We start from the raw sequence: 27,286 nt of genomic DNA on the forward strand, positions 1-27,286 counted from the left end.
TTTGCATTCCTGGTTCAATTAAGATTTAATCAAAGTTAGCAGAACTCACCTGAACAGACCCCACACCACTGCCTTTTTCTTCATAGCAAGGTAAAAAAGTGCAGCATCTAAGGCATCATTGTTCCTCTGGAACGAAGCTTTTGCAACCTGTAGTGAACAAAGCCTACTATTATCAATGAAAATATAAAAGCTGCTTTTAGCTAAATAACCTGTGTTCTTTGTCACAGAGGATGGCCAGGTAGACCGTATCACCCCTACAAAGCAGCAAAGTAATTCTGAGAAGATGTTTTATTCCTGTGTAACAGAGCTCTACACTGTAAATGCTTTTAAGAGTCAGAAAAACAGCACTATTGCAAATAGCAACCCCTCTCAAGCACCGTGGGACATTAGGAGTGTGCAAATAAAAATATTTTCTTTAAAATTGCTACAGTAACTCATACTATTAGGTGAAATTCCTCTGGCAATTCATTATTTAAAAATACTTAAGCTAACAACAGTATTTCTTGAATGAACACTGTTTGGGTTTTATATAGGACTCTGATGTAATTGTATTTGATTTGGAGTACTAGGATAATTGTACTGCTCCTTGATTCTTTGATTAAGCTGTAAGTTTTAAAAATGTATTCTTACATTAAATGACTTGGAAATTTAGTACAGTAGGCACACCTAAGAGCACGGAGCTAGAATCTGTAACTGGTAAAATGTACCTTCTCGATGCACCTTCGGAGAGTGTTGATATTCCTGACCCACCAACCAATACCCATAGCTCTCAGTTCAGACCACTGTGGGTCTCCCTTCTGGATAGCAGGAATCATATTGATCAACTCCTCCTCAGCCTCAGAATGGAAGGCCCATGCAAAATGGCAAGTTGACAGGCCTAAACAATAACATAAACCAACATAATCCAGGAGACTAAGAGTTGTTAATAAGCAAATGCAATATGTCAGGGATGCCAAGTGGGATCTCCAGCCCAAGAGCTGGCTACATCTGAGAGAGACCGATCCTCTCAACAGGAAGTAGGGCTGTTGAAGGAACAGCTGAAATATCTTTTTGCTTGTTACGGAGGTCCTCTCCTCGGTACTTTCATCATTTTCCAGTACCCCATCCATAAATGCACAAGAATTATATGTTGAAAAAATGAAGGTAAAATATTCTGTTATCACAGAAACAGACCCATTCTGGGTCAGAAACCTCTCTCTCTACTCTTTAGGTGGTAGCTTCTTTTATTTTCAGTATTTCACAACAGCATTTACTCAGATTGAGCAAAAAAAGAAAACCTGCTGTGAATAATAAAATATTCTTCAAGATAAGATAAATCCATGCTTATGTAAGGAAATGTCTTAATTCTCCCAGCAGAAACAATGAATTACAATCTGTGTTTTATCTGGTTGGGGAATTTATTCATGCCTCAAACTGGATAGGTCAGAATCTTCTGAGCTATACTTTTTTTGCTATTTACAGTGCATGTAGGGAAGCCTACACCAAGCCTTTGCAAGATAATGGCCTTAATGGAATAGACAATCAACGTGCAGCTAATAGAAACATGACGTTATAAATTGAAGGTAAGCAGATGATGTGAGTGAAGCCATCCTTGCCCTGAGGGTTACCTTGGTGAAGCAGCTGGACACGGTACAGGGGAGGCAGCGATGTCAGCAGGCAGGTGTGCAAGCGCATGGCCAGCAAGTACCGCAGGCCACATTCATCCAAGGTATCTCTTCCTGTGCAATATAAAGTACACTTCTGAACAGGCAGCTGACCACAGTAGATCTATGTACAAGTTATCATATACAGTGTGTGAGGAATGGATGTTTCTAAGCTTGCTGAGAACCTGAACTACAAGTTATTTATTACATATGAATTACAAGTAGATACTCCGGCGAAGGGGAGCTGCGGGCGAGCATCTCCGTCTTGCAGGGGCAGAGGGCTAGCTTTTATAGGGATACAGGGGGTAAAGGCCAATGGGTTACAAGGGATCTACATAGGGTCCCCTAGAGGATTCTGGGTCTGACTTCGCCGTGACTAAAGAAGTGGTTGCCTTTCCAGGGAGTCCTGCTGGGCGATTATGCAATCTCAGCAGACATCCCTCCAGGGCAGTGGCTGGGCATACCCCGCAGATACTTATATTTGTTTTTCTTTTTTACTGTATCTAACCTGAATAACTGATGCTAGCTTTCAGCTTTGTTATCCCAAAATACCCAAGGACTAAGTTTACCTTTGCTGAGAAGAACAAGAATGTCAATTCAAGAATAAGCCAGTTACTAACCCGAGTAATTCTTATCTCTGTTCTCATCCAGCTCAGTGCTTGTCGTGGCCACAGTGTCTGCCAAAGCTACAAGGAACATCTGCTCCAGTCGAGTGAGGCCTGGCAGACTTGAGTGCATCAGGTGGCTTGAAAGGACACTGGCGTGTTCTCGGCCAAAGTAAGTTGGCCCATACTGTGACAGATTAATAACTTTGGATTTACTCTCCCTCTTTTCAGGCTCAAAATCTATAAAGTCTTCGGTTGTAACAGGTTGAATCTGGAACAGATCCGAGTACTGATCCTCTGTTTTCCTCTTTGCATGGTCTTCAGAGCCCTGAGGTATTTTAGAAGCTTCGTCAGAAACATAGGTGGCATCCTGATCTGCAGCAAGCAGTGCATAGAGGGGCAGTGGGGGAATTGAGTCTATCTCCGTGTAGTCTCGGGTACCATCTTTGCCTGCAGTGATGGTATCCTTGGCAGTACTGCCACTCACACTGATGGTGCGAGAAAGGTGGCGCTTAGGACCAGTCCCTTCTCCAGCTTCTGTGTCTTTGACTATTGCAACTTCTCCTGCAATGCATTTAACTAAATGTGACAGAATCGCTTTGGCTCGGCGAACTTTACCCAGGTCCATCAGTTCTAATAACTGGGTTGGATGATACTGGGGTAGAGTAGGTGAAAGAACATGAGCAGCTTCAAAGAGGCCCCCATCCTGAATTACAGTTGGAGTGCCAAAAACATCATCCACAATACCTGCCCCATCAATTACGCTGGTCTTCTTCACTACTGCGCTTGTTTTAAATGGATCTTGTGTTGTTGAGTCTTCAGAAGTAAAAACATCACTTTCTCCATTACCAAACTTGACGGCGTGTTTCCACTGGGCATAAACGTGCATTTCACAGTCCATTCCCACCACCAGTATTCCATCTCTCACCCAGGACAGAGAGACAGGCAGGGAAGGAGTGCCATCCACAGACGATACCAAATCAATGGACCTGAGCAACACCCACTTTGACTTCACACCTTGTTTTATGCTCCCTCCTAGAGGCAAGGTGATGACAGCTACTCCCTCCTTGCTGCTGGATTGATCTGTTACAATCCCCGAAAGCCTTCCATACATGAAGATGTTGGCACCCACTCCAACTGTCAGTATATGTGAGCCATCTTCTTTTGAAACCCAGTCCAAATGCACCAAATGCTTGATACTGGGCACCAGGTACTTGTCTTTATTCAAAAAACCGTCTGACTTACTGTAAACAAATAAATTACTATCCACACTGACCCTTGAGTCAAGTACACTTCCAACCTTAACTAAATCATCCAGATGAATTGTCTGTTCCAAAACCCACTCTGATCCTCCAGTAGACTCACACTCAAGTATACAAACATGCATGGAAAATTCTTTGGAAACAAACCCATTATGCTGTATGGGTTGCTTGTATGCTACTGCAAGACGTCCTGTGTAAGAACAGCTAACAGCAACTGGCCTTCCTACTATGCTCACTGTACTGCTGTTGTCTTCCCCTTCATCGTTCATTAGAGGCCATTTTCTCCAGTGGTACGTTTCCTTCTCTTCAGTTTTGCTGCTCAGGTCTGTCTCTACAGTGCATCTCCAGAAGCGCACTCTGTTGTCCGAACAGGACGTTACTATCAAATACGGTGCGAGGCAGACCGGGTAGATTGATGAGGAACTCAAGTGACCTGAAGTCAGAACAAACACATTTACTTTTAGTAATAGGCAGTAGAATGCCTATATGATTAAGGCAGACATAACACTGCCTACCTACTGCTAGAGAACTTTACAACCTGGTGTTATTTTTTTGATTTGGAGTTGGATAAGGGCAAATAATATTAGGGCTGGTAACAGTCTTGCAGCTTGAACATTATCTATCATCTGCACTTCTGGTCACTAGTCAAAGAAGATAAACTGGAACTGAACTAATTCAGAGAAGGGCTGTTAGTACAATGACAGGAATTCAAAGCCCTAACCAGATGAGATTAAGGAAGTTAAGATTAGGTTTATATAGCCTACCAAAAGGAAATCTAAGAGGGAAAGGGAAAAAAATAACAGGAGAGACAGAAGGACAATCAGAAGAAGGTGTAAGTGCATCAGGTAAAAAATCCCACTATACCAAACACAGGAATGCTGACAAATGAGCAAGTGAGTGTAAACTGTTCATTAATAAATAAGACTAAAAGTCACATTTCCAACTATTAGAGGAGTAAGTTTCAGGAACAGCTTTCCTGTGGGGACTCCATATATTTATGGAAGAGTAATAGGACATGGGCATGATGATTTGAAAGCACTTTTTCAGTCCTGTGTTTCCTGTATCAGTAAATCAGAATCTTATAGGCTGGGGAGATACAATCCTATAAACTAGGAAATAAATCAGTGGACCAACTGTATAGAAAAAAATGTTAAAGTTACCTGCTGAAGGAGTTGCTCTTACTACTTCTACACCAACAGGAAGATCCAGGGGTTGGCTATACACAAGTCTGGAGCTCAGAATGAGTTTACTAGCAGTCTGAAGGTTAGCAATCGATGAAGATCGTGGAATGGGACTTATGCCAGGTGATACATCTGGAGAAGAATCCACAGTCTTCTGCTCAGGTACACTGAGTTTATTATCTACTAAAGATGCTTCAGTTGGTTTTGCTATGTAAAAAAATTTGACAACAACGTTAAAATATTGTTTATAAGGGCAAGGCATGAATATCTGATAATCAAATTTATTTGTTTTTACAAGAGCTCAAGTTGCACAGAAAATAATTATATGATGTGTGCAGGCTGTGTCAGTTTTATTGCATGCTGTGACTATTCATTTAAGGCATCCACAATATTCTGAAATACTGATAGTTTGAAATAAAGAAGCCACTGCTTAAGTACATTACTCACTCTATCAACACATTTTTATATTGTCATTGGTATAGAATGCAACCAATGTTTGTAAGAATTTTACTGCTTCTATTGCATTCATGTATTATTCTGAAGATTCTTGATTTTTAGGCTTCTGCTTGACAAAGGTGACACAATTTGTTCTGTAATAAACCACCAAAATTTGTTTTATCTTAAGTAATATGATAGAAATGTGTCTCTCTAAGAAAGTTACAATCACTCACTCACCTAAACAGGCTTGCACAGATTTGAGATGAAGATGCCACATTTGAAGAACAGAACAGCCACTACCATCTTTTTCAATTACTACCAGGAAGAACTTCTCTGAGAAAGGTGGTGGACGATACCCTGTAATTTAAATATATTATACATATAAACATATATATTCACATAGGGTAATGAAATTTATATTCAACCTAAATAATTTTTCCATAACAAAAGATTCTCTAAAAACTATCGACAATAAAACCCCCATTTTCATCTTTAAAATAAATTGTTAAGATTATAAACCAAAATATTGAAACAGTACCATTAGTAGCATGCTTTAATTCACATTTTGTTTGCTCATGACAACAGAACTACAAAATAGATACTGACTTTCAGAAAATCTGAGTATTTATGGCAAATCTAATTTATTAGATATTTGCCTTCCCATTCAGTTTGAACTATTTTGCCAGATTATAAAGGTTCTTCTAACTGCCTGCTTTCTTCCTTTTTCTGTTGAAGTTTCAAGTCTACCACTGAATTCCCCAGTGACTTTCCATTGCATTAACCTGAAAGCCAGACGTAGTGACATCATCACCTGGAACTACCTGTTGATGCAGAAAACGTGCTTCTGTTCTGTTCACATTTTGATATATAATGTAAGCACTTCGAAAAATGCACTTTGTTATTTGAGTTGTTTCACTCTAAGCAACCAGAATGTCTTTGTTTAACACCATTTAGCAACAATTCATATGAGCAATACACAACAGCCATTTCACTGAATTCCACAGATTCTCATTTGAAAGCAAATTACCATATGCCAGATAGATTTTAGTATTCCTTAAGAACATTTTTTGGTACCAATTTAATTCCTATTAGTTATAGTTTATGCTATACCTTGTGATGGCTGGAAAAATATCTCAGTTTCCTTCCCTTCCACATCTTCCTTATGTGGTTTGTATCCCAAAATGAAGTCTTCTTGGAAGACATGAAGCAACTGTGTGTTTGAGCCACACTGAAACATTGAGCAGTCGTTATGCTTCCAGAGCAGTATAGCAAAATTTGGTACTAATGCAATTATTTCCCCTGTGCAATCTAGCTACCAATGAAGAACACTTTCTTTTATTAAGTTTAATACTATCATCAGAAAACCCCAATATTTTTCTTTCATATTAAGAACAGCCTGTTCTAGAACTCATCATTTGTATATTGCAATAATTTCACCGAGGCCTACCAGGATAGACAAATTCTGTAATAACACTTTTGCTGCAGTTATTGGCAGATGAATTAGTATCTGATTCATTTTTATTTCTTTGGTGTTGAATAAATGACAGTGGCAAAAACTGTCAGACTTTTATCCCTCTTCAGTGGGAAAACATATCCGCAGTTAATTGCTTGGGAAATCTAAAAAAGGGAACAAATCACAGATTTTCCTTCTCTCAGATATCTTAACATCTGTCTTTTCTGACAGCAACGTATTTCTTTGTGGTAACTCTACCTTGCTACAGAGAAGGCTGCTCATGGTGAAATCCTTCCCTGCTGGTAAGGAAAAAGACGTCCCCCAAATAACAGTGATGGCAAAGCTATCATGCTGCAAAACACCTTTTTCCCAGAGAAGCAAGGTGAGACACTTATTTCCTGTACTCACTTATAAAAATTCTAGGAAAATGTTTTGTAAATCTGAACTTAAATTTGAAGATTCTATGCTGTTGATACTTAAAAGACACAGAAATTCATTGACAATAGAGAAATACTCATTTATACATGTCAAACCCCCACAGTTTTCTAATTCAGAGTGGTAAAACTCGCTGTTTTCACAGGCTGCTAACAGAAAACAGCACTGGAACATGTATGAAAAAAAAAAATTGAGTAAGAACAAGGTTTAATTATCCTACCTGCTCACTGATTGAAACGTATAGCTGTGTTAATTAATAGATACAATTTTTTTTTTCAATACAGGCACAAAAACCTTCAAGTTGTACCTGGCTATCATTCTTACATTTTGGCTATCATTCTTACTAGTTAGATCTACTTGTTAGGTTTGGGCTTTTAATGTTATTTTTGTTTGGTTGGGTTTGAAGGGATTGTGATTTATTTCCCTTTAAATTATGATACCTTGGAAGCCATTCTTTAGTAAAGTTTTGTTTTCATCATGAGTTATGCTTAGAAAACATAGATATACTCTAAAAATGAGCTTTGAGCTCTTAGCAGCTAACAGAAAGCTGGCTTAGTGAAATGCTCAAGGTATCTCAATATTCACAAAGATTCAAGGCAGTCATTGTCACCATAGAGAAATGTCACCTCTTTTACCTCTTTTCAACAGATTAGGCTAATTAACAAAGTTATTAAACACCTTTCTTTATGTGATACCCTTAAAGAGTTAACCACTTATTTACTTTGTTAGTTATTGCATCGAGCTCAATGATGCATCCTGGTCGAGCAGTAGATTGTTGGCTCACAATATTAAACACCTCCCCAATGAGTTTCTGAAACAGAGAAAAATGAGTAGAATTAATATATTTTTCCTTTGGACAGAAGAAAATTGCAGTTGCTTATGATAAACTGATGCTTCAATTTTTCTTGTTGGCACAAACCGCAACAGAGTTCTTGCAGTTGTCACTTTGGCACTCCTGAATAATGTGTTTATCAAACCACGTGCACTGCTGTGAGTCAGCAGCTCTTCGTGGGGATGATACACCAGTTTTTATGGAATCTAAATATTGCTAATTTAAAGATTTATCCTTGCATAACACCACATAATGTATCTGTGCAATGAGAAACAATATACTGTTTCACTTCTTTTTCAAGCTTCAGGTTTTGTCACAACATGTAGGAAAAAAAATCAGTACAGCTGACATATAAGCTGAAAGCTTTATTGATTTTTGCTGGAATGTTCACAGTCATTGCTCCTAGAACAGATTCCTCAGACTGATCTGAACACTGACAGGCCCTGTCTTGCAGGATGGTTTATAAAATAACAGGAGAATGGGAAAAAAGGGAAGATGTGTTTCTTTATACAATAACAGTACAAAGTCAGGCTTTACTTTTCTTAATGCCAGAGAAATGAAAGATAAAAAGAATGAAAAAATTGGTCATTGTAAAAAAAAGCTAATATGTCCCTTAGCTGATTCCCTCATATCCCACCATCTCTGCCCTTCCTCATACATAGATGTAACTCAGGTGGATACACCTCAGTCTTGCTCTTCTGCTTTCACCTTTCCTCTTACTCTTGACTCCCCTCTTCTGAGAGGACAAACTAAGTAAGAAATGCTATTTTTCCTTTTCCCACCTGCCGCAGGTTAGGGAAACTTGTATGGGAAATTTTGGTTCAGTGCAGACACTTTTAGTAATAATAGCTGCATTTTTTCTGCTAATGCTTACAGACAGCTGCAAGACGTACAATTATGCAAGATCTAATGCATAAGATCCTATACATGGAATTGCACAAAAATCACACAGAACTAAAGGAAGACAAACCACTGGAAGGGGGAAAAGGTGAGTTATGTTAGTTTTATTTTAATAGTTTCAAACCAAACCATTGCTACATAAAACTTACAGATGATTCAGGGTCAGATAATTCATCCAGAAGTTTTCGTGCATCTACAACAGCTTGATAGAGCCTCAGGTTTTTGCCATCTGATGCAACAAAGCAAGCACTAGCAGAGTTGCAATAGGTACCTAACAAGACACAAAAAAATCATGGAGAAAAAAATGGCATTCAATGGCCTCAGGTAGTCTGTTACAATCCTCAGTATAAGAACATGCTTCAAACACAATTTTCATAAAGCATTGAAGCAAAAAAACTAAGCAAATGTGTGCCTTAATACACCATCATTTGAACTCTGAAATAATTCCCTTTCTGAATTTGGTTCATGAATGTAACCAAAACTCCTCAAAAAAGTTCAATAATCTATGCTGAATTCCAACACGATTCACACATGCCAACCCCAGTCTGCAGTACACCTAAGGGAACGCTGCCATTCCATACTCTGGTGATGTTTGATTCACTCTCACCTCTGGGGCACTGCTTGGAAGAGCCAACTCCAGATTTCTGAGGTTGTCAGAGACAATTCAGAGCAGGAGTCTAAGAGGAAACTGTTCAGCCATAGCTTTCTTCCTTGTTTACTGTCTCTAGGCTCTTTGCATAAAATTAACCTCTAAGAATATTCCCTTCTGCCCTGAAGTTAAAAGTGCAGATATAAAAGTGGAGGGAGAAATAGATCTGTACTGAATAAAATACGAAAAATTGTAAGAGTGTCTTTTTTTCCTTCTCAACAGTATATACAGCAGGCTTGACAGGAGATTTTTCTATTCTGATATACATTTTCCTCTAAACTACAAGAATGCAGCTCATTATTTGTGTTTAGAACACTTTGTTGGGATACAGACAGCCCAGAATGTGACTATGTAAGCAGAGAAAATGGATTTGTTTTACTTTAAATCAAAGATACTAAGTATTTATAACCTGGTATTTGTATAAAATTTCATGTTACGCCCACAGCACAGATGGCATTCAGTACTGTACACAAAGATGACAGCTACTATAACAGCATCTTTGTGATAATTAAAAAATAAGTATCTGTGTGGCTGGATTGAGTAACTATTGTAGAAGTAGTTTTCTTAACTGCAATGGGAAGCTCTAAAATTAAAAACAAAAACTGAAGAACTGGCCAAGGACATCACACATCAGATCTTGTACTGTCTGACCTCTGAAAAAGTGTTGCCTGTAGTTCTGTAAACTTAATGTAGTCTATGTATTTACAAACATCCTGAGTTCCAACTGGGCTTTTGTAAGCCTCTGGTGGTCTGAAGAATTTCAGTATTGTTTCTTGATCTTCTAAGCAGTTTTTAGCCAGCATGTCAAAGGAATCTGTTAATGCCAATTTTTGCCGGAAATCTTCCCCAATAATTCTGATGCTCAAGTGGTCCAAATGCTAGTTCTGTTCAACCCACTGGCCCTGCAGCTGCATGTGGCTAGCACCCCTAAGCCATCAGCACACCTGCATTTGCAACACCACATCAATGCAGAGAGCACTCAAGGAAGCTGCCTGAAGCGCTGGGGAAAGGCATCACCTTGTGGGAGCAAGGAGTGCTTGCTCACACAAAGGAGTTCTTGGGTGTCAGCTCATCCACAGGGACTGCAGACACACTCAGACCACAGCAAGTGTTTTGCAGGAGCTTAGCCACAAATGAAGTAAAACTGCTTGATTTGCATAATGTAATGAAATCTTTGAAAAGTTAATGTAAATATACTCCATATAAAACAGTAATTTATTTTAACAAGTTAGTTCTACAACTCACAGTGTTAAGTCTGTATGGAAACATGCCAGGTATACTCACCAAGGCAATAGCTGGGAATTAGTGTTGGAAGCCAGGCTACATTAGAGAAAGCAGAGGTGTGAAGAGAGTTAATTCGAGCCAACTCAGACACTCCTCCAGTGTAGGATAAAGGTCCTATGGGGTCTACTCGCCACAGAATCAGCTCACTATAGATTGCATTTGGGTCATGGAATGTACGGGTTGCTGCATTTTTAAGTTGCTGCTTAGCAGAACCTTTCTTTTGCTTCATAGGATCCATCATCCTGTTTATCCTGTCGGAGTCCCAGGAAGTGTCTGACTCAGGAGTTAACAGGGCATTGTGATGGGAAGATGTCAGCAGCAGTGGTAAAACAGAATGGCAGGCCAGATCATTGAGGTGAAAGCGGTGTCCACAGTACCTAAACTTATGGGATACAGTTAGCACAGTAGTGAAAGCTGATTTATCAGCAAAAGTAACTGCCCACTGATTGAGAGAGCCATCTATATGTTTGGAAATCATCATTACCACAGGAGAAATTATATTCACATTTTCACTGTCCTGGGCAAAGCTTGATCCTCTATTTGCTAGAGTTTTATCTGGAAAGTCCATCGTCTTCTGCTGTGCGGCACTGCTGTTGTCTTTTACAAAGACAGGGCAGGCATACATCATAATATTTTTGCTAAGGGAACTAGCATCTCCAGATGGAAATGCGACAGGAATCCTAGAAGAAAATGAAACCTAAAAAGAAAAAAAAAAAAAAAAATTTAGAATACATGAACTCAGCTTCAGCCTGAATAAATGCTAGGTGTTTTACAGGAAGTACTTAAAATGAAATTCCTACCGATGTTCAGCTCTACAGCAGAGGACACAATGTTTGTTAATACCAAAAATAATAAAACCATTTCAAGTAAACCATACCTGAACTTGTCGAAAGATGCCTGGAGTGTATTCATCTAAATACTTCACATGCCACACCAGAAAGGTACCATCGACAGGGTGGATAGTAAAAAGCATATCTGGATTCCTGTTCCATTCAGTTAGGAGCAAGTCAATTTTCCGGTCTAACAAAACTGTCGGAAGAGGCAGGCGTGGGCCTGCTAGCAGAGATGCTTTGGGGCTTCCCTCTCTCTCTCCATCTTCATGTTCTGAAGAGCCCGTACCGGTCCCTGTCTCTGATTCTCTGTCTATAGACAAATCTGCAACAGAAAAGCAATGTGCCATTTTATCCATTGCAAAGATCTCCCTATCAGTTTCCTTTCAAAACACAAGCTGCTAGTAGTATTGTCTGATCAGAACTACCCAGATTACTAACCATGATCTAACTTCATATGTAAGCCTTTCTCTTTTTCTTCCGTTTCTTCTTCCTCTTCAGCTTCAACATCAAAATCTTGTTCTAGTTGTTGTTCAGAAATTTTTCTTAGATGCTGCATGAATACTTCAATAGAGGACGTAAAATGAAATTCTTTATTATTCAGCCAGTGGACAACGAAGCCTCCACTTCCTTCGTCTGTATTAAAAGCTGTTCCAGCCAACACCGATGGAATATCTGTGGGCATTTTTGAACAAATAAAAAATGCTATATATTGAACTATATAAAAATATATACAGCTATACATTAAGCTATATATTAACCACTCATCTTTTTATTCATATATGTATGTACACACACCTTTCACTTATTTTAGGTATAACATAATTTGTGCCTGCAAGATTAGAAAAGGTAAGATGCAGATCAAGTTTTTACATCAAATTATAATAAAAACAGCAAAGATATTTTAAGGTCAATGAATTTACATGAAAATTTATTCTTCTGTGAATGGTAAATGATACTCAATGGTTCTAATTGCTCAGTGCCATATATTGCCGTGTTGACTTTCATGTACAGACTTTACATTAAGTATGTCACTGCTCTTTAGTATTTTTCTTTAAAAATGTTCTGTATTGTTCTATAAAATGCAGCTGGTTTCCTACAAAAAAAACCAGTGGTCCGGCTTTTTTTTCAATCACTACATATTCTGTAGGATACAATTACTCTATTCATCACACACCATGGCCCCCCAAACCCAAGAATCAAACACCAAGCAGACTGGAAATTTATGCTTCTTTTGACTTCTGATCTGCAAAGATGAATTTAATCTGCTCATAAAGGTGCTGAAGGCATTCAGAATAAATTCAGCTTCATTTGTCTTAAAAACTCTATGCCAACTAACAGACTTCCTACAAGTTCCCTTTATTTGATTAGGCAAAGCAAAGAATGTGCATCTCAGCCACCTTTACTCTTTTCACGTTGTGAAAATACATGATTGCAGTCTAATAAATGGTTGTATTTCACCTGTATTAGGGTTGATGCTTGCTGCTATGTGGAAGTGACCAAGTGCATTTGCTTGATGGGAAATGTGACGCTGAACCTCGTGAGTACCCTGCTGATCTGGCAGGACATCTGTGTGGGTAACAAGAACTGAAGATCTCCTTTGTCCTTTTCTCATATTTTTCAAATGATGAATTGTCTGTTGTAGTTACAAAAAATAAATCAGTAAATGCTAAAACCACTGTAAGGTAAAAAGTCATGCTTATACAAAGCCTAAAGCTTCTTTCTACCAAAGAAATGAAGGCTAATTTCAAAAGGATTATTTTAAATAGATTTCAACACAGAGTAGTACGCTTATGTACAGCAGATCTGCCCAAAAGCCAAGTTCTTCTAACAGTCTTCTGAAAGTTCCTTTAATATCTACTCAACACCACCACAAAAATACACAGCATTTTTCACAACATTCATGAACAAGATTAGAACAATCTAAAAGCAGCAGCTTCTGTGGTATAATTTTATAATGAATTATTTTTGTATGACTGAAAATTTCCAAGAGCATGTAGAGAGCACAAATGATTTAACATCCCAAAGTGTAATTGGTCCCAAGCTCCCTATTTGTTGATGGCCATGATATTTAAGAAGTAAAAACCTGGTCTGATTGTAATAGTCTACAAATGAGTGATGGGGTGTTCTTTTGCTTTCGTATCTTTTCTTGGTTTTATACTGATAGCATAGAGACTGAGGGTAATGGACCACCACTTTGTCATCTAGCAGGATGACTTTATCAAAAACACTCAAGGATTTATATGCTTCTTCTGTGTACAAGTTTTAGGATCAGCTACACAGCCAGTGATTAGGAGACTAACCAATCACACAACTAAATGGCAGAGCAGATGTTTCTTGCTCTTTTATCTCAGGCACCCTCACACATCCCACACAGCCTTAGCTGAAGCATTCTCACGTAGGTATTTGTGGCTGCAGATGATCTTTGGTATGCACCTTCTCAGGGGAAAAAGCTGCCTGTTGAGGTCGACCAGGAGCAGCCACTTCTACAGATTGGTTTTCTCTTACTGTAAAGTTAACAGACTTCCTAAGACTATAGGACTGGCACTGAAACAAAATTATCAAACAAAGTAACTAAAAATTAAAAGCATTTATTTACTCCTTTCATTGTCTTTATAGTTGCAGACTTTCAGACCCAATCAGAATGAAACCACCATTACTATTCCACATTAAATATTTTCTCTTCCCATCACTGTCAGTTAACTATAGAAAAAGTAAATTGAGTTTTAAAAACACGGTGCTTGGATGCAGAGTCACAGTCTCTGACTTTTTCAGTGTTTAGTAACAGACTTCAAAATTATGAAATAATTCAGACTATTCTGTAATGCATATAGGGCCTACACAATATACATTCTTAGAGCTTTATATCCTTAAAGTTTTAAGAATCGTGAAATAAAAAATTGGACAAATTAAGTATTTACTTGTACCTCTAGGGCATGCTGTAGTGTGTCCTTTTGCTTTCCAGACTGTGAGATGGTGCTGCCGATGCTGGAAGTGGTGGTTTCACAGATCTGCTCCCCCAGGAGAGTATCTTCGGGTAACAGCGTCTCTGCCCACAGCCGGCAGATGCCATCGAGGCATGACGTGAGTAACACGTTACAGACCAACCCCCTGATGGCAGACACAGCAAAATTACTGCCTGGCTAGCTCAGTATAGACACAGCAGAAATTAGGGGAGTGTACAAGTATTTAGTAGTTATTGTTTTATCTAAATTTCTGCTTCTCCCCTAACTGAAGGTTAACCTGACCATCGTTATTAAATTCGGTGATAGAGAAGTTTATGGGAAGATGTTGGTACCCTTCATTTCTTGAAAGTATAAGAAGAGAAATCTCACGTTCTTGATGGCAAAACATTAAGCAGAGTGTTAAAAAACCCACTTGATCAAAGGCTTGCTTGCTTTTTTATAAAGGCAGCTTTCGAACCTGGGCATGTACTTGCTGATGTTCCGCCAGGAAAATCCTGTCACTGCTCGGGGATGCGCCAAATAAACAAAGGAAAACTGCACATCCTCTGAGCACTTCTTCTTTTCTTCATTCTCCTGGGGCAGAAGAGATGACTTCCAACCAGTCATAGGATACCAAACCTTTAAGAGGCAGTCATCCTAGGTGAAGCAACAAAAAACCAGGGGGTAAGGTAGCTGTAATTAAAAATGTAACTAAAAGAAAATCCCAAGTAATAAGGAAACTGCTGTTCTGGTATTGTTCATGACAACTTGGCCCAGAACTAAAATTCATCTCACATTTAACTCACAGTAAGTGCAAGCAAAAAATGCTTACTTACTGGGATTTGTAAACCAAAGGGAATCGTTCAAATGAGAGGGTGACATTAAAGAGAATTATTAATTGAAAATTTAGCTTGAATAGTGATTAGACAAAAAGTATTGCAGTCTGAAATACACCTGGTAATTGAAGCCAGAATTCACTAAATAAAAACCTTCTCTAACTTATCCAGACATGTGGATATTATACCAGTTTAAATGTGTATGTGTTCTATCATAATGATCTCATTACTTTGAACAGAAGTAGAAAAAATTGTTTATATTCTTCTGAAAATTCATCTAAGTATACGTCACCTAAAAAAAAAAATCAAATATATTTATATACACATAAAAACATACAAGTCTGCATCACTGTCATTCAAGTATCCAGTAAGAGTACGTTGCTAAATCCAGTTTCTTGTTGCTGAAATTCATGGAATTACACAAAAATACAGCATTACACAAGATCATAATTTACCTTTGCTAAGACTACAATAGAGTGTATGGTCTAGGACTAAACATATCAGTTTTGTTAAACAAATGAAAAATACTGCAAAAACTCAAGTATTTTTTTTGTCCTTACCTTCCCGGCTGTCGCGAAATATTCACCATCAGGAGACCATGACATCAAATGCACTGATGTTGCAGTCCTACAGAATACAAGAGCAAGTTAAGTAAGGGATATTTATTCTAAAATATTATTGCACCGGTATTCAGTTGATTCAGTGTTAGCGTTCATTATTTAAATTAAATATAAAATTAAGTAAGAATTAGATTAAGTATTTTATAGTTCTTGCTTTAACCATACTTTACGAACAGCAGAAGCATAAAAATATTTGCTACAATGAAACAAAATAGTATTTTCACACTTCTATGAAAAAAAATTAAAAATTGGTTTAAGTACAGCAAGCCTAGGTTAGATCCAACAGGAGTGAGGATTTTTTATTTGGAATAACTTCCATTGTTTGAATTTTATGGTATTTAAAAGCATATTTTAAAATACAGGTGAGGTAGCATTGCAATTTCTCTTAAAACAAAAACTATCTCACTTGCACTGCCAGACACATTTCCAGTCATTTAGAACCGGGAGAACTTTATCATCCTTGATCTGATTGTTGGCATCCTCATCTTCATCTTCCTCTAGAATGTCATCGGACGGAGGGGCCCACAGCTGCAGGAAGTCTGTTGCTGTCAGTAACCTGTTACCTGGAAGGGAGTGATAACAGAGCTATGGAACCAAGATGATGAAGGCATGCTGAAAGGTTAAGCCTCTTGTCATACTTCCTTGTGAATTATTCAGAACAGGTTGAAAGCTGAACTTTAGTCCATTTTGAATATGACAGGGTCATCTTATCAAGATCCATGTCTAGGTACATTGCTGACCTTAATTGTGCTGAAGTTCTATTTAAATGATTATTAGTGATAATTAAGTCAGTTAACACTGGGATTCCCAAACTAAGATCTTACATAAGAGACTCAAACATGTGGCACAGCATCTTAACAAATGTTAACCGTAGCCTCACATTTTATGCAGCACTGCCTGAGAAGAGGTAATTTAAATTTTCCATATTCAAGCTCTCACTTTATTACAATAAAAATATTTTGTGTTCAAGTCATTCTAACTACAAATGTTGAACAAATACTTCACAAATGATGCATTACCTTGAGGATCCCAGGCCAGGTTGTAAGTCATAGAACTGAGGAAGAATTGCCCAGTTTTTAGCCACTGACACTTCAGTTGCTGTAGTATAAAAACAGTAAAGGATTAATTTTCACATCAACAACCAAATATAAAGGTATTGCTATTTCCTTCTATATGAAATTGCTATGAGGCCTGTTGCAAAAGTATTCAGTGGTAGAATGCTAAATCTAGTTTTAATATGCTTTTAGATTGTTTTGTAAAATGTAAATGCATCCCAGGGTGCCCTGCAAACCAGATCTGGCCCTGTCCCACATACAAATATATCTGTAGATTATTTTGTACTACTGTAATCATAGATTTACAGGAACATAAGGGATGGAAGTATAGATGCCACAAAGATTGTGAAACCTGCTTGAGAACATCCTTAATGCTCGAGTCCTCGGCCATGGCTGTGCTGTTGTTAAAACAAGTCTGGGTGCACTAAAGTCTGTGTCGTGTTTCTGTACTGCATCTCTGACAACCTCTTCAAAGGACAAATACCAACTCGTCACCATGTCAATCTAGTATGAGATTCAAGAACAAGATGTTGGGAACTTAGGAAAAGGGCAGTCCACACTTCAATTCATGCAGTGGAAGAGTGTACCCATCTAGTTTTATTATGAATGGTAGAAATGGTTTATCCATCAGTCTGTTGTGTGCTGACATAATATAATAAAAATAACTGGCAGACAGACTTCTGTCTCTTCTAAGAGCCTAAACGGAATTACAGTTATGAAACACATACTTACACAATTTCTTTTATGAGAATTTATACCAAGCGGTTCAAAAATGCAAACAGCGTTTCCATATGATGCTGCAATCTGGGAAAAGAAAAAAAAAGTTGAAGACTCAAAATGTAAGTTTAGGAGGTCAGTGGAGTAAGTGCTCCTCAGTATTCCAAACTAGCTAAAGAATCTCCCATACCTCTTCTATGTGCCAGTGTTCTTGAAGAGTGAAATCAATACAAATGTAATTAACTGTGTTATGGGAATATTTTCTTAGGTCATTTGAGAAAAACAAACTCCTGAAGAAGCCCACCTTTCAGATTTTAACTCTAAGCAGGGCAGACATCTCATTCAATGGCACAAACACTGTCAGTCAGATGTAGTATATCCTTCTAGGGCAACTACTCTTAATGCATAAGGGAAAGTTGATGCCTTCACTGCTTCTGCTCATGTTCTGTGTACTTCACAGCTAACTAATGCATTAATTATTAGTGTCTGTGTCTCTAGATTCCATTTTGTATCACTAAATCACTGAATAATAGTTACAAGAAGCAGAAAGAAATGCAATTTTATATTTAACATTCAAATACATTTTGAGAAGAGATAAATGGCAAATAGAAAGTCTGAAGTACATATGCTATTGAATCCCTTAGTTTCTTTCAGCCACTTATTTCACAGAAACCTCTAAACACAAAACAGTCTTTATTAGGTATTTATCTGGGTCTGTTCCTAATACTCATATGCTTATAAGTACTTTTGACTATCTTTAAAATTCCTCTTTTTCTTTAAAGATTTTTAAAAGAAAAACTGTTTAAGTCCTTCTCATTCAGGATCTGGTTTCCCCAATATAGAAATGATCCACAAGTTTCATGACATTTATTACGAAATCTCGTTTCTTCCGTAGGGGGAGGGGGAGAGAAGGTTGCGACAACACAGCCAATCCCAAAGTAAAGAACAGACTGTGAGTTCAGAGTCCTGAATGCAGAACCACCCAGGGGTTTGTGGAGATCTTGTAGGGCCCATCTCTGAAGCTGGAACATTCCAGTTCTGATATTGTGCTGTAACTAATGCATCTGTCCACAGTTTGTGACACCTCTTATTGCAGGTCCCGGAAAGGAATAAAAACCATTGTTACAAAGATGTCTCCTGCTTCCTTTACACTCTTCCCTCCCCCAAAGGATTCTTAGAGTAACATAAGACTAACACAAGAGGCGTTACTCAGAAAGTCCCAGATGAGTAAACCATGATCTTTGTTGTGAAATTAACTCTTTCATTCCATTAAGTACTATGTTGCCATTTAATTATTTCAGAGTATTGAAAATTTAAAAATTCTATACAGATTTATTAAAATCCTTACCCTGCCTTGTCGTTGGGAGCACTCCACACAACTGACCTGGATGTTTCCATGTTTAGCACCGGGAATAATTTGCACACATTCAAAGTCATTTGCCAGAATAACAATGTCACAACCAGAGCCATATGCCTGAAAAAATTTTTAAAAGAAAAAAATTGAAATGTTTATTTTAAAAACGAACTGAACGCTTGTTACACCGCCGATGTTTGGGAAGCTGTGACTACCCCAGTTAAACAAGAAGCTACAAAGCAGTGGGTTTGTTCCTCACTAATTCAATGAGCAAAAAGCAGAAACACAGTAGTGAAGGAGACCATAACTCCACTGGGGTTTAAACCACGGCAAACAGAAACAGGACAAAACCCAACCAACCCCCCACACTTAAATCTAGAACTTGAGCTCTGTATTTACTTTTTCTTTTGTTTATTTTAGATTTTAGTTGGTTTTTTTTTTTCTCCCCTCCAATTCTGGTTGCCTCTTAGAGGAAGGCAGCCAAGCCAGGAGCACTTATTAATGAATTTCCATGTACGTTTCTTAAATAAGTGTGTGTTCTGCCTCCCTGCCTGCCTTTTTTATTATTCTTAATTTTTAAAAAGATTGTTATTCTCTTCTATAAGAATGCAATTGCTGGGCTTTTCTGAGTTTTAAGAAGTGCACATTACTGTAAGACTGTAAACCAAAGATTTCTCTTGGATATACTGTTGTGCAATACACACTATATCCTAAAGAATTTGTTTACGAAATAGCTATAGAACAGTGATAGCTTGCAGCACTTTTTACTGGCAGGATAAATATACACCTGTCTGCCAACCTTTCACCTGTTCTAAACAGTTTAATCACTCCAGATTATCTGTCCCACTGAGCTCCCACATTCAGGTGTGGAAATCTCTCCCTAGGATCAATCTACCACTAAGCCTTTTACAGTAACCAGTTAGAGCTGGAAGTCTCTTTCCTTAAAGTAAGTTTTCCTTTGATTACAATACAGTAGGCAGAAATTTTGGAACAGCTGAGTTAAGCAGAGAGTGCAAGTCCTCCACATGGTACAAAATTACTTATCATTTTAACTTGTCCACTGGATTTTTCACAAGAATTTCCAAAATACTGAGTCAGTCCTTGCTCTCTCCTTTGAGATCAATCAGTGTAGAGGCTACTTGTATTGTAAGTGTATGAGAGTTAAGAGTATTTGTATCGATTTACATGACCAGTGCCCCTTGGTGGTCACACTAAGATAACGGCGCAAGATCACCACTGGAACTAGAATGGACAGTTTAGGCCTCATGACTTTCTATGTCTACGTCTAATCCTCCTGGGAAGGAGCAACAAGTGAGAAAGGCTGAAAAAAAAGGGCTTCATTTAGTGAAAGTACATCACTGCATGAAACAGAAAGGAACAGCAATACGAGCAGCAAAGCAGAAAATCAGTCCCCAGAAATTAACACACCATACAACTGCACACACAGAAATGAAAACTGCAGATTAGACAGATCGTCTGAAAGATTTCCAAGGTCATCTCACAAAAATAGAGTGACACGGTGCTGTCTGAGACATCAAACCCACACTGCTGTTCAGGGAAGCTCTGAGGAACTGATACTGGAGTGATTCACAATGTAAGCAGGATTGCTAAAAGGTTGTTGGAGGGAGATTATCTGTGTAATAGAATATCCCAGCTCCTTGATGACTAGGCTATGTGATTATTAGCCCCAGTCTGGAAGGGAATAAGTTATTATTAAAATTGAATAGGATTATTTCCAGAATGTAAGAGAATGAAAGACGAGATTCTGAAATAAATTCTGGCATTGAACAGAAACTCTTTTTGTTTTGTTATTTTCCTATTTTTATAGTGGGATTTTTTACTAAACAAACTTCGCCAGTTGTGTTGAATGCTGGACAAAACAGTAAAGGCTCCCAAGTAGGAAGGAAGAAGACTGAGACCAGGATGTGAATGCCCAGAAATAGACAGGGAAACAAAAGCACACCCTCTTGTTCCAATAATTTATTCAGAATCCCAATATTCACAAGAAATTGATTCTCCTACTTGAACTTCAAAGGGTGAGCAATTAAAACAGAAAAGAATTGACTCATCTTCTTTTCAACAGTCTTCCTCATAACTACTAATACAAACCTACTAAAAGACGTGACTTAAATTATCTAAGTAAAAAGAGGTGCTGTGTTAGTGGGACCCCGACAGTGCTGATCCACTTAAAACGAGGACTTAAACCTTTCAAATCCCCTATTCACTGTCAGTACTGATAACTTGAGTTGCAAATTTCAGACTACGTTATACACTAGCTGCAATTTTATTGGCAAGAGACATGTATGTGTGTCTCAGAAATTATAAAAGAAAAGATTTCTCAGCTTCAGTTTCCTTGTGCTTACTGTTCTTAAACATGCCCATTTGTATGTGTGTGTACAGCTCACAATGCATGAAACAGGAAATATTTTATACTTGGCTATGTCTGTTTATTCTGTGAAGCAAAAGAATTTAGCGTCTTTCTCTTTAAACATTTTAGTTTTTCATCTCTCCTGTCCCCTACCTGCACTGTCCAGCAACAAAGCATTAAATTTCCAGGCAATTATACTATTTAGCGTATTTTTACAAAGTTAAGTTAAAAAGTGGTTCTGAATTAGAAGTGTGGTTTACAGTCAAACTCTTTTTCCTGAAAGAATCATCAAGATACAGAGATCTCTTTCCTTTGTGAAATGTTATTACTGTCACTTGTACCCATCCTACTCTTTGCTTGTGTTTACTGCTGCACCAACAAGTGACTCAGCAGACCTGAGTGTCCTGTGCCAACAGAGGGGATCCCTCGCTGAGGGGCTTAGGCAGAACCCATTCCCAGCAGCAGGATACCAGCCCTCAGCTCGAGGTTCTTAGAGCAAGTGCTGCTATCTCTTGGTTCTGGGGTCATTTTCTGAGTGTAGACATTTATTCTGAGAATGTGCCTTACTTCTTGAAAGTATATTAAAGTATATTTACCTTAGATCTTAAAATTATTTTATGAAGTCAATTCATTAGAACACACCTTTGAAAAAGGTCCATATACTTTTATGTACTGAAAGATAGTTTCATATTTCACATTATATGCCTAAATACAAGTTTTTAATTTGATTACTTTCATGCAGCTTTTCTGATGGCTTCATTATATTAACATGTTTATACTTGAAGAGAACACTTTTCTGTTAAATCCTCTTTTCTTCTGTCCTGTCAGTCCTTAAGCTGGTAAAGCAGCAGAAACACCCCACACTGACAAAGAACAGGGAAGTGTCATAATATTTAACATCAGTAGTTCCTTCTTAAGGATTCAGCTGACATCTGCATGAGGTCATTCATGCCACCACAGGTCTCTTCTGCCAGAGAAACAGTGGCCACAATATTGGTGGCAGCAGGCTGACAATCTGCATGGCCTGATAAAAGGAATGGAAAGTTGGTAAGCCATACAGACAGGAAAGATGGAAAATAAGGCACTGAGGTACTGTAATGGATGAGAGCAGCATAGAGCTCTTAAATAAGCAGAATTATGAGCAGTGGCTGAACAAAACAAGTGCACTAAGAACCACCCACATGGAGTATCTGCCAACCTCCATTTCTAATGTCACTGATAACTTCAAGGAGAAAATTAAATGGAGTTGCAAAACCACCAGAATGCAAGGATGACTTGCAGGATCCATAAGGAACTAATAAGCTGTAGTTTGCCAATATCTGCTCTATCTGTCAAGATCTGGGACCACTGAAATGAACAATGACAAAGCTTTAATTGAATGCAGGAGCAGCACACAGAAGTAGGACATTGTGTCCTACTGTAAGAGTTTGTGCTATATGCTCAGTTTTCAGGTAATATGAAAGCACGTGCATCTGTTTCTTTCAGCTGCTCGTTTTCCGGTTTGCTTCTGGAACTAAGAGATAGGGAAACAATTATTCCTTCACATTCTCATCTTGGTTTTTCTTTATACAAACATTTTACTCTGTATAAAAAAACCGAAAAAATTATTGCCTTCCTATAACCTGCAACTCTTTACAAATTTTGCATAAGTGTAATAAAACACAAGTCCTCAAGCTCCTGTGTGTACTATTAGGGATGCAGAGGCATTTCAAGATGGTAAATGATGTGGAAGAAACAGAATCAGCCCACAGTGGTGTTAAAAAAAAATAATTTCGTAACCTTCTAAAATAACATAAATTAAAATCTCTACCGAAACCTGAATTCAAGTCTGTGCTGGGCTTAAAGGACTCCTCTAGTAAAACAACACTCACTCGTCCTTAAGTTTGTGGCTATGAATAGTAAACATAAGACGCAGAAAATTCCTCCCCCTTCTGCTTAGCAATGAAGACACCTGAATTCTGAACCATTTCCAAACTCTCATCAATGGACACAACACTTACACTTCCTCCCCCTCCTCCTTCCAAGTACTGCTAGAATTACATACCCTTAATGCAAGCTAGCAAAATAACTGAGAAACAACTCCTATCCTACTACTAGCCTGTGGCCTGTAGAACAGGCTTTCCTAAATTGACATGAGAAAAATTCATGATTAAATACTTTACAATATGCTTAAACATACAGAGATAAAAGAACTCAGTAAGGATTCAGATATTAAGCGTCTCTAATCCAATTTACACAAAAACGTGCAGAACATATAGATACATGTAAATAGTAATAAATAACGGAGAGGGATTTGCAAATAAGTGTTTTAAGAAGGATGGAGTAGTAAAAAAGTAGGAGAACCCTACAGAGCAGAGAAAACCTATTCTCAGTTGCTGTATCTCTGTGTGAAAGAAGATTTTGCTGTTTTCAATGAGGTAAAAAAATTTCCATGGGTGTGGGAGACTCATCTGCAACAGCTTCCGAAATTCACCACACGCAGCTCCAGGCCAAGTGTCAGTATTGGCATGGAACATGTCAAGAAGCTTGTCCTTTTCAAAAATAAAAAATAAATTTTTTCTCACTTTCATCAATAAAGTTCTTAGATACCCCTAAAATCTGACATTCTGATTTTTCATTAAGAATGTTTATAGTTTTGTGCAATTAGTGCAGAAGTAAATATTATTTCCTGTTTGTCTGACACTTGAAATTTTTATATTTATAGAATCCAGCCTCTAGGTAAACGACATAGCTATTTTTATCTATTTATTTTTTAACCCAGACTAACCTTAGAAACAGCTACATTCTGTTGTAGCTGCTTAACCAGCTCTTTCAGAACAAAAGCTAAATTAAATCAGCTGTGGTTTGAAAAATGCGTTTTCTACCTTTAAAAGCTTATTAGCTGCCAGTTAGACTGTGATGTACAGACACCTCTTCTGTCAAGGCAGGGTGTGTACTGTGAGGCACTGCTTAAAGCTCAACTCTGAACCTTTCTGTAAACCCACTTGTGGAACACAGTTAACAATATCTGCTAAAATGAGAACGTGAATTAACAGCAAGCTGAAAGGTGCAAAGAATTATTCCCAGAACTTCTGTCATTCAGTACTTCAACCCTTTGCTTAAGCAGAGTTGTTTTCAGAGCCCAGACGAAGGGGGCTGAAGAGACTGTCTGGTGCAAGACAGCATTATGGAGCTATTCTGCTTCTAATCACCTTCCAAACAGTTTTTCCTGTGTATCACCCGCTCTGCCAGTCTGGCCACAACACAGCTACAGCACCCACAAGGCAGTTTGCTACCACACATCTCTGCGCCTCACCCCTTCCTTAGGAAAGGCTGGATTAGATGTCAGGATTGCAGCAGGCAGATGTGGGAGCAGAGGAGGAAAGAACCCTGCACATTTCAGAATAAACACTGACAAATCCTTTGTAGCCAACCTACAGCAACTCTCTCTATTTCTTTGGATCTGTATAGTTTTATGCAGTTCCTAATACTTGTTTTTATTAGGCAAAGAAAAAAACAGTGGAAAAATTCTTTTCCCTGTCTTGTTCTCAGAATAACTAGATGACTTCTACCAAAGCTTTAAAAAAGTTGAGGCAGACTGTGTTATCATCCTAGCTCTAGCTACACCGACTTGGAAATTAAAAGCTTACCTTTATCCCCAGCAAGGAGTCATGCAAACAAGCCAAGGACAAACCACAGAAAGGAAGAATGAAGGGCCTGAGAATTGCAATGTCCCTAATCACGTTAGAAGAAAATGTGTTTCTTCTCTCAGAATTCTCAGTCCTTTTCTGGACTTAGGTATCTAAAGCACATTAATCTTAAAAGGAAGTTTCTTCTCCTACTCCTCCTCAAAAAAAAGGGAAATATCTCCAAAACTATTAACTAGTGGGTACATATATATATGTACCCAAGCCATTATTCTGCTGTTAAGTGGAGTATTTTTAACACGAGTGATTCATTTCTGCACACAAAGAAGCTGTATTTTCAAGTGCCTGTGATGAATCAGTTGTAGCAATTTTGAACTATTCTCACGCATTTTCAACGCCCAAACATCAACCAAAACGTGAGTGGGCACATGCGCACACAAACAGCAGCTCCTGTGCCACAGCCCTGTGGGTTCACACAGACACCTATAGGTTCACAGCTCACTGGGCACATCTCCCTTGCCCTCCTGCTCTTCCCTTGCCTGGCTGGTGCTGTGTGCCAGTGCCTGACAGGCGCTGGAGCTTCAGAGCTGACTCTGGTCTGCAGAGTCAGACTGTCACCTGAACTGCAAAACCTGCCTCAGGATCTGAGCTGAAGTTACGACTCCAAACAGCTCAGTGGTTTGGGGGCACAAAGCTACGTCCATACAGGTGATGTCGACCGACAGAATTTGAGGTTAGGCACTAATGAACCACCTGCAGTCGATGGTAGACTATGAGTCTACTAAACCACACAGGTAACTAATTCCCTAAGAATCTGGATATAAGACCCTAAACAGTTCTTAACCATACAGTTTACTATAGGATCAAGGTCTAAAATGGCAGGAAATAATACTACGAGGACAGAGAACGAAGAAAAAGCAAAGAAGAAAGTTACGGCTATGAAAGTCTGGAAGATATACTTATTAAAACATACTTATCTCTTTAGTTTCTTGCTTCCTGTATTATAAAAAATTGGATGCAGCAGCCAGAGAAGACAGTGAGGTCTATTATATGTAGTTCCCTAATTAACATCCTACCAAGCAATTCTGCATTGTTTTGGAAGACATCACTTTTGCTCTTGGAAAATTCTTGTATAAACCACAATATACGTTATCATTCATTACTGATGTTATCGAAACCATGAAAAGAATTAGCATAACGTTGTGTTGCATAATACCATTTGACTGACTTTTCAAATTGTCATAGTAAAAAGAAACACATTAGAATCTGAATATGTGTAAATGACTTCTTATATAAATATCAAAAGTAACAGAGGTCCCCTTAATAGCAGTATGGCTGCATAGCAGCAGAATGAGGAAAATAAAGACAAATATGGCACCTTTTATTTCTTAAGACTCTCCAGCATTCATTACTGAAATAAGAAGTCTATGAGAATCCACTGTAAGCTTTAAATGTTTCACGAGTCTGCTGACATTTATCTTACACCAAAAAGGATGCTCTGCATCATTTTGCTTGGAATTGGTTTGTGCCTGGGATATAATCTTTTTAATATAAAATGCAATGAGAAAACTGATTCCCAAAGAATAAGATACTGATCAGACGGCAGCAGGAAAACACCGCAGAAGCTGATCACTCACTAAAATCAAAGCATACCGAGCATACATAACGAAGTGAAATTGCCATTAGAAATTGACAATAAACAAGTATAGCCTGTGAATGAGAAACAGATTGTCTTGTAAACTACGGGGCCCTTGAAATTCACTTAGTGTATCTCTTTATCATCTCTTTCTGTTTCTTTCCCAGTTTGAGACGAGCGTTTGACAAATTTGTGTTTTATCAACCTCAGTAATGGAAGGCAGACGCTCATCAACAGCGGGCAGGCTTCGTCAGAATCCCAGTGCAAGTGACGGTGTGCGCTTTGCAGATGAGACATACACACGCACGCACACACACACAAATATATTTTAGAAAAAAATTAAGGAAAGACAGGAGCACCCAGCGAAACCCGAGGACACACACCCCCGGGGGTTTCCCCGGCCCATTCAGAGGACGGAGCGCCGGCCAGGGCTGGCAGGCGACCCCCGGATGCCCCCACATCCCCCGGGTCCGCCCGCAGCGCCCCCCGCCCGCCCGGCTGCCCCCTCCCTCCGCTGTCCCCGGGCCTACGGCCGCCGTGCCCGGGCCGCGGCGCCCGTTACCGTGAAGGGGGTGTCCTGCACGCTGCCCACGGAGTACCCGTTGTCGCCGGGGTTC

The 27,286-nt window shown here is 38.6% G+C and overlaps 1 protein-coding gene and 2 long non-coding RNA genes across 5 annotated transcripts in view; 2 read left to right on the forward strand and 1 right to left on the reverse strand.

The window, feature by feature from the left end:
• DMXL2 (Dmx like 2) overlaps positions 1-19,116 on the reverse strand; it is a 39,197-nt gene extending 20,081 nt beyond the window's left edge. For 2 of the 3 annotated variants that reach the window (XM_042039732.1, XM_042039734.1), the window contains exons 1-19: positions 17,701-17,766; positions 16,933-17,011; positions 16,320-16,476; positions 15,854-15,920; positions 14,936-15,114; positions 14,440-14,623; positions 12,974-13,148; positions 11,954-12,187; positions 11,560-11,837; positions 10,683-11,379; positions 8,899-9,020; positions 7,739-7,828; positions 6,240-6,357; positions 5,367-5,486; positions 4,671-4,898; positions 2,264-3,943; positions 1,608-1,718; positions 708-877; positions 50-147 (exon numbers count right to left, since the gene is read on the reverse strand). In XM_042039732.1, coding sequence (XP_041895666.1) covers positions 50-147; positions 708-877; positions 1,608-1,718; positions 2,264-3,943; positions 4,671-4,898; positions 5,367-5,486; positions 6,240-6,357; positions 7,739-7,828; positions 8,899-9,020; positions 10,683-11,379; positions 11,560-11,837; positions 11,954-12,187; positions 12,974-13,148; positions 14,440-14,623; positions 14,936-15,114; positions 15,854-15,920; positions 16,320-16,476; positions 16,933-16,963 — 4,739 coding nt within the window. In that variant the 5' untranslated portion in view covers positions 16,964-17,011; positions 17,701-17,766. Of the gene's footprint in view, positions 1-49; positions 148-707; positions 878-1,607; positions 1,719-2,263; positions 3,944-4,670; positions 4,899-5,366; positions 5,487-6,239; positions 6,358-7,738; positions 7,829-8,898; positions 9,021-10,682; positions 11,380-11,559; positions 11,838-11,953; positions 12,188-12,973; positions 13,149-14,439; positions 14,624-14,935; positions 15,115-15,853; positions 15,921-16,319; positions 16,477-16,932; positions 17,012-17,700; positions 17,773-19,033 lie in introns of those variants that run through there. The other variant, XM_042039733.1, reaches the window with a different exon arrangement.
• LOC121670037 lies at positions 5,801-8,832 on the forward strand. Its single transcript, XR_006017999.1, has 3 exons — positions 5,801-6,001; positions 6,814-6,964; positions 8,726-8,832. It is a non-coding gene; the product is annotated as an uncharacterized LOC121670037 (long non-coding RNA).
• On the forward strand, positions 16,450-22,533 carry LOC121670039. Its single transcript, XR_006018001.1, has 2 exons — positions 16,450-16,532; positions 18,581-22,533. It is a non-coding gene; the product is annotated as an uncharacterized LOC121670039 (long non-coding RNA).
• The last annotated feature ends 4,753 nt before the right edge of the window (positions 22,534-27,286 follow it).

Source organism: Corvus kubaryi, unplaced genomic scaffold (assembly GCF_017639235.1).
Source record: "Corvus kubaryi isolate FWS band 111438036 unplaced genomic scaffold, C.kubaryi_AGA036_p1.0 37394, whole genome shotgun sequence".
Classification (NCBI taxonomy): domain Eukaryota; kingdom Metazoa; phylum Chordata; class Aves; order Passeriformes; family Corvidae; genus Corvus; species Corvus kubaryi.